At 40.1% G+C, this 7,424-nt stretch overlaps 1 protein-coding gene across 1 annotated transcript in view; it reads left to right on the top strand.

Moving 5' to 3' along the window:
- The window catches only part of prdx6 (peroxiredoxin 6), a 7,364-nt gene extending 862 nt beyond the window's left edge, over window positions 1-6,502 (top strand). Inside the window, exons 2-5 of the mRNA XM_046049573.1 lie at window positions 1,970-2,126; window positions 3,876-4,019; window positions 4,536-4,682; window positions 6,179-6,502. Coding sequence (XP_045905529.1) covers window positions 1,970-2,126; window positions 3,876-4,019; window positions 4,536-4,682; window positions 6,179-6,304 — 574 coding nt within the window. The 3' untranslated portion in view covers window positions 6,305-6,502. The remainder of the gene's footprint in view (window positions 1-1,969; window positions 2,127-3,875; window positions 4,020-4,535; window positions 4,683-6,178) is intronic.
- Window positions 6,503-7,424: the final 922 nt, after the last annotated feature.

The raw sequence follows: 7,424 nt of genomic DNA, 5'->3' as shown, positions 1-7,424 counted from the left end.
TTTTTGAATCCCCCCCCCCCCCCCCCGGATAGATTTATCAAACAACAATTTAGTTCTACCAGTTTCACAATACATCTTAAATTATTTTTTCGATATCCACCTTCATTTCCTCATCCTGAGGGTTGGGCGCACAGTGAATGAGCAGATGTCCTGTTGCAACAGTCTAACTGGGTCTAGTTTCCAAACAGAATTAACTGTAGAAATCTACACCCTTATCAAAAGAAAGATGCCACCGGGTTCTCTGCACAATAACGTCCTTCTTTCCTCAGTGGGAAGAAAGTCAATGTCAAGAAACTTTATTTGCCATTGTAGCCATACAACGAAAATGTGTTTGGTAGCTCTCAGTGACCAGCAGCATCCATAAAAGCAGGATAAACATAGATTAAGTAGATAAGAAAACAATATAATAATATAAATATGAAAAGGGAGGCACGTGGAATGCAGGTAAGAGATTTAGGTCCAAATTGCCAATCAGTAAAAAATATATTCCACGAAACAGTTTGTCAGTAAACAATTCTGTATCTCTTCCCAGATGGCATGGGTACAAACAAACACTGACCTGGGTGGGTTGGGTCCATACTGATGTTGCTAGCCCTCTTGCATAGACTGCTAGCATACACTGTCCAGGCTCGGGAGCACAGTTCCCACATGATTTGGACTTAATGTTAGACTGTGAGAGGCCACCTCGTTTTTAGCAACGCTGGTCGAGTTTGTTTGTCAGAGGTAGCCAAGTGCAATTTAGCAGTCACTTCAGACATCACTTGTCTTAGAATAGCCCTGTGAGGAATATGTTGTTTAATACAAATTTAAAGCAGAATGTTTTACTTCCTTTCAATGTTTAAATCAACACCAGCGCCTGAACACATTCCTCTTACAAACTGTGTTAGTGTCTAAGGTTTGTTCTGCTTGAACATGTTGGGAGTGTCCCAGTCTAATCTGGGTTTTTGGTCCCTCCATAATCAGGTGGTCACAATGCCTGTGAGCAGTGCAGCTTTTCTGTTGCCTCTGCCTCATGTGATACTCTGCAGTGTGTTGTAATATTAATTCCACCCAATCATGTGAGGCTGAAAACCCATGTGATTCTAACAATTTCAAGTGTTAAACTCTTGCCCAGTGATGTTTTTTTGCAGGCCCGTCACACCCTTCACCCCTTCCTTGTGAAACATATTTCATTGTTCAGTACAACAGAGCTAGATTTAATGTCTTGAGCTTGAGTTTGGCAGATTCACAGACACCTGTTGCTTCAATCTGTGGCTGGAATTTCCTCTACTGAGACTTAATGTTCTGTCTTTCTCTTTTTTTTATAGCCAGTTCTTCCTCTTCTCCCACTGCTTGTGCTCTTTCTCCTATCCGTCTTGGTGCCTCTTCTTAAAATCTAGACTCTATGGAAAACATGGGCGCGTCAAGACATAAATCCACAATCACAATGGACTTGTATAAAGAAAACACATATGACAGAATAAATGTACATGACTACTCAAATGATCTATGTAATGGGCATTTAATGCTTAAGTACACGGAAGCAAATATTTAAAGTACTTTATTTAGCATAGAAGGACACAACTTGGCCCGTCCATAAACTCTGAACGTTATGCAAGATCAGGTTAAAATGGGAATACATGAGTCAAACCCCTGTTGCCCCGGCCTTTCTCTGTGAAGTTTGCATGTTCTCCCCGTGTCGGCGTGGGTTCTCTCCGGGTTCTCCAGCTTCCTTAATTGGTGTCTCTAAAATTGTCCTTAGGTGTGAATGTGAGTGGTTGTTTGTCTATGTGTGGCCCTGTGATAGATTTGCGACCTGTCCAGGGTGTACCCCGCCTTTCGCCCAATGTCAGCTGGGATTGGCTCCAGCCCCCCCCCCCCGCGAACCTGTACGCAGGATAAGCGGTTGACGATGGATGGATGGATGGATGGACATGAGTGTAGACTTGTGTGTAGAGCCAAGACCTCATAGCTTTATTTTCCTCTGTAGATGGGGTATCCTGTTCTCCCACCCAAGGGACTTCACTCCTGTCTGCACCACTGAGCTCGCCCGTGCCGCTAAACTCAGCGGTGAGTTCAAGAAACGAGGTGTGAAGATGATCGCCTTGTCCATTGACAGTGTTGAGGATCACCGCAACTGGAGCAAGGTTTGGGATGCACAACACACATACACACACACCCACACCCCTCTACCTCTGTTTAATTGTGGTGCGTAATAGTTGAAAGGATAAGTCTGTTTAACAGGTCAGGCTACTGTGGATGGACTGACACTTAATGAGGGTAAATAAAGCTCACATACTATGGACATTGACCGTAGTGTCTGTGTAGTATCATCCAACTCCACCTGTAATAAGATTCTGACTTCTGTTCTGTAATCTGAATTCTGAAAACATCATATTGAAACGTAAAATGTCCAGGGACCATATTCACAAAACATCATAAGTAGCTCCTAGGAGGAACTCTTAAAAATAAGGAGTGTGTCAGTCTGAATTGTAGAACTCCTAAGTTTTTGGTTAACAAGCATTTTATTGCTAAAAGTAGGTCCTAAGTTTGAGAGTAGTTGGAGGCACAGTAATGGTGCGTTCCATTTACCTCGGAATATCTGTTAAAAAAACAGGGAAACCTGAGTTGGATGTGTGTCATTTGCCATACAGCACCACAGGTTGGACAACAAGATGGCCATGTTGTAGCAACAGCGACCATTGTTGTTGTTAGTAACATCGACTTAGCCAGTTTTAGCAGCATCATTTGATAAACAACGCATTACACGGTAACATGATCGTGGCAACACACCTATGGGCAACGGTAAGACAGTATTGTGTAAGCGACTTACTAAATTGGACACAAAAAAAGACAAAAGTGCTAGAAAAATTTAAGAACCACAGCTTTTACTGACAGTAGATGCCCTTCACAGCCATCTTGCTTTCGGAACTCTGGGTCCTCTGAGTTTGTCTGACCGAGACATCCGGGGACATTCTATTTGTCACTTCCGGTCTCAGAACTCGGAATATACCTCGGAAAACGAGTTCCAAGTACAAATGGAATGCACCATCAGAGGTCCAAAGTCATTCAGACCTACTCACAGTCAGTCATGTGCTGCAGGTAATGTGCTTTATCCCTCATCGCATCAGTGTTTTGGAAAAATACAACAATAATGAATGTTTTAAATAAAAAATCTAATCAAAATTAAATAATCCAAAACAACGGAGATGACTGTTAGCATAACTTGGACACGGGATAAATGCAGTTTGCAGCATTGATGAATTTGAAATATCTGTCTTGTCTTTGAGAATTATTTCTCAAACCAAAACATGTGTCTCAAGATCCATTCATCACGTGCACATCAAATATTGTGATAAATCAGACAGCATAATAATTAATATAATTTTACTTTGCTCTTGCTTGCCTCGAAGTCTGAGCAGCATTGTAACTGTGCATTTGCAACTGTGTATTTGGTGGAAACTGAAGGATTTCTCTTGTGATTGCCACGTTACAACAATGCCTCCCCAGAAAGGCAAGTGATTGGTCCAAGAGTGAATGTTCACCGAGCAAGTGTCAGTTAGATGTATTGTGTGATTTTGATTTTACAGTAGTAACACCACCTGCCTCCCTACCAAAAAAGTAGAAAACTGCATTCTTTTTTGGCCTAGTGTTTGCTCTCCCAGATTATTAATATCTGAGAGGCAACAGTACTGACAAAGTATTTCATGGCCTTCGTATGGACTTGTAACGTGGTACTGAACCATTTATGGCTCATGCAAGAGTTAAAAATGAAAGGTCTCTAGTCACTCATCAAACCTGTGCTGCCAGCATGGAGAGAATGATTAACTTAGGATACTGACATGCACACATTAACAAAGGTGTAAAGGCTGAATGTGTCCCTTCCCTCTGTTTAGGATGTGATGGCATTTAACAGCGAGACTGAAAGCCCTCTGCCCTTCCCCATCATCGCCGATGACAAGAGAGAGCTGTCCGTCCAACTGGGCATGCTGGACCCCGATGAACGTGACAAGGATGGAATTCCCCTCACCGCTCGCTGTGTAAGAAACCTCCTTTTTTACATTCGCATACCAATGGCCTCGGCAGTAGTGCTGGACATGGTTTGTATTACAGCGCTACACCGCCATCTTGCTGTCAAAAAAGCAGGTGGTTGTAATCAGAGGAAATTTTATTTTTCATTTCATGATCCAGAATAACAGACACCAAATCAGAGTAAAAAACAGACTTTCTTGTAAAAGTCTTTTGCACCTCATTTGGCTGGCCCTTTATATCGGAGCAATACAGTGTTGGCATCCAAAAAAATGCTATCCGGCCTTCTTTTTCTGCCTGTTGGTTAGGTTAGCTGAATCTCGGTGAAATCCTCATGTGGCAAAAGGCCGCAGTCTAAATCTCTCTCACAGGATGTGACACATGAAAATGGATTTGATGACATGATGTTTTTTTTGTTTTTTAGAAAAAATATATTTGTATGCCTCTGATCTGTTGAATTATATTGTCATCAGAGTAGCATATTCTGGGTGTTATGTTGACCCTGCATTATCTTAACCTCCTTTCAGGTCTTTGTAATTGGCCCTGACAAGAAGCTGAAGCTGTCCATCCTCTACCCTGCCACCACCGGTAGGAACTTTGATGAGTTGCTCCGAGTTATCGACTCCCTGCAGCTCACTGCGCAGAAGAAGGTTGCCACACCTGTCGACTGGAAGGTAAACAGTTAAACTGTGTGATCATGTCAGTAAGCATCCTGGGCAATCATATGCATCCAACACAGAAAACAAAAAATGTTTTTTGTATTTATGCTGAAGTCCAAAATAGGAAATGGAATTTTTATTTTAATAATTAATCTATATAAGTTGCTGACTTCTGTGTGTCTTGCACTTGGTAAATGTGCAGCAAATTCACTTGGGCGATGGCTGTACCTGATTTAATTAAAAGAATATTATTTTTAGTTAGTTTTTTGGGAAATAAAAAACGAGGCTCAATTTGTAGCACACAGTGTAACTCACGTATGCGTGAATGGGAACACTTCAGAACCAGAATCCTATGGATTTTTAACATTTCTTCAATATCAAAATAAGTAGGTGATAGTTGTCAGTACATCCAATGATGCACAGCAAAGAAAAAGAGATCCAATATCTCAAAATACATCACATATTGATGTTCAAGCTCATATTCATTACATTAAATCGTTGAAGTGTATTTGTTGCAAAGTTGGGCTATGAAGTGCAACATTGGACACATTAAGTATCAAAATCAGTTTCAGTCCATGTCCCATTTCTTTTCCATTTCCTATTTTTGACTCGAGCATAAAATCTAAATATGAAAAATAAGCTGTTTGGTTTTGTGTGTTGGATTCAGAACAAATGATACTGCTTGTAAAGCTCACTAATTAACACGGTATATTTTGTTTGTTTTAATTGTTTTTACCAGGGTTACATGCCTGTTTATTTCTTGACCTGGAGCAGTGATCTGTGCTAAGCTAAGCTAACTGTCTCCTTGCTGCAGCTTCATATTTAGCTTACAGAAATGAGAGTGGTGTCAGTCCTCTCATCTAACGTTATTGGCAAAAAAAGAAAATAAGCACATTTCCAAAAAAGTCCTTTTAAGTTTTAGCAGTTACTCCTGCCTTTTCTTTCCACTCCTCCTCTCTGCTTATCTCTCCCTTTCAAACATGTTTGCACTATTGGATAAAGTGAAAATGAGTGAAAGTTAAGTCAACACTGCCCATCTCCGACAATTTGATTGTGTTCAGATGCAGTATTGACGTCACAGTTAGTGCAAACTTTCAACACAACAGTTCCAGCATCTCCACGCAACTGGGCAACACTCAATTTAGTTGTTCTAAACTGTTCTAAAAAACAATTTAGAACAGTCTTGTCGCTAGAGGAACTGAAGAATGCTTTAGATAACGTCAGTGAAATTCCTGCTAAAGATAATGTAAAATAACATTAATAATCTTGCATCTTTTACATTTTACATATTTTACATTCATTTAGCAAAAAAGTGTATTCCTTCCATAGAAACTATTTGAGTGTCTATGTGACCTCATTTTCCATTCGAACATTGCAGAAAATGACCAAAAGCCACACAAAAGGGGAGCCATATGACACCACTGCATTATTATCACTACAGCGAAGGCTTCCTCCAAGACTGTAATTAAAACTATACTAAATACACTTCTCTGTTCTTGTGTCTCTTTTAGCCTGGCGACAAAGTTATGGTCATTCCCTCTCTCTCTGAGGAGGAAGCTGCTGCTCTGTTCCCCAACGGTGTGACCGCTAAAGAGGTGCCCTCTGGAAAGAAATACTTGCGCTACACCCAGCCTTGAAGAGACACTTAAGGCGACCTCCTGCTCTAGTTTACTGCTTTTTGACCTGGAGATCCTGACCAAATGCAAATATGCACTTCTGGTTTGGTAACTATTTTTTTTAGTCATGCAATATGTCCAGCAATGAACCAGGAGTATTTATAATGTCACTGTACAGTGCCTTGATTACCTTTCTTCAATAAACACACTTTTCACACATGTCCATTGAATCTTTTCACACTGTTAACAGTTTGGGACAGCTTTCTCTGCTATGACTTAACTGTACCACTAGATGTCTACTTACAACATGAAACAGAAAAATCACCAAGCTGCTGTTGCTGCAGTACCATCTTATATCAATAAGTGGCAGTGTATGCACAATGATTCACCCACTGATGGTATCCTGGCAGTTTGCGTGGAAGCACCAATCTGTTCTTAACAATTGCAGTGAGAGGGAGTGGTGCCACATGTCTTGTGTATTTACATTTCCAGGAATTAAAAAGGATCAACCACATTAAAATTGATATCTGCATTCAGCAATGATGTTAAGTACGCAATGACGGTTACACCCCCCCCCCGTTTACTCTACATATTTAATCATTTTGCCAACTCAGCTTTACAGGCTAATGCACTAGCTGTCTAAATTTACCACAGATTGGTCTTTTAAATTGATTGCTCTGTTTGCTCTATGCTTCATGTCAGTATCTTTTAAAATGCCATTATCCTGCCACACCGCCCCAAAGGAGGCATCGCTGGAAGGTATTCAAGTACAATTTAAAGGTACTTTAAGTGTATCCATTTTATGTTACTTTATACTCTCCTATTTCAAAGGGAAATTTTGTATTTATCTACATTTAATATAACTATCCTGATCTAGATTTTACATTACGAACAATATGATTATAAAATACAACACATTGCTTAAGATTAAACTAGTGGTTTAGCTGTGGCCATGTGTCACGTTTCAGATGTGTATGAGTTGTTAGTTTCTTTGGATATATTTCCCCTTTAAACTTCTCACTTTGTTTAATTTCAATAACTGTTCGAGGCCCAAAGAGATATAATTTCCCAATATTTCACAAAAGACAGTTTTGTCTTTATTCTCCCATTAATCTTTATTTCATTTCAGTTCAGCTGAATA

Source organism: Micropterus dolomieu, linkage group LG05 (assembly GCF_021292245.1).
Source record: "Micropterus dolomieu isolate WLL.071019.BEF.003 ecotype Adirondacks linkage group LG05, ASM2129224v1, whole genome shotgun sequence".
Classification (NCBI taxonomy): domain Eukaryota; kingdom Metazoa; phylum Chordata; class Actinopteri; order Centrarchiformes; family Centrarchidae; genus Micropterus; species Micropterus dolomieu.
This window is presented reverse-complemented; position numbering and strand designations above follow the sequence as displayed.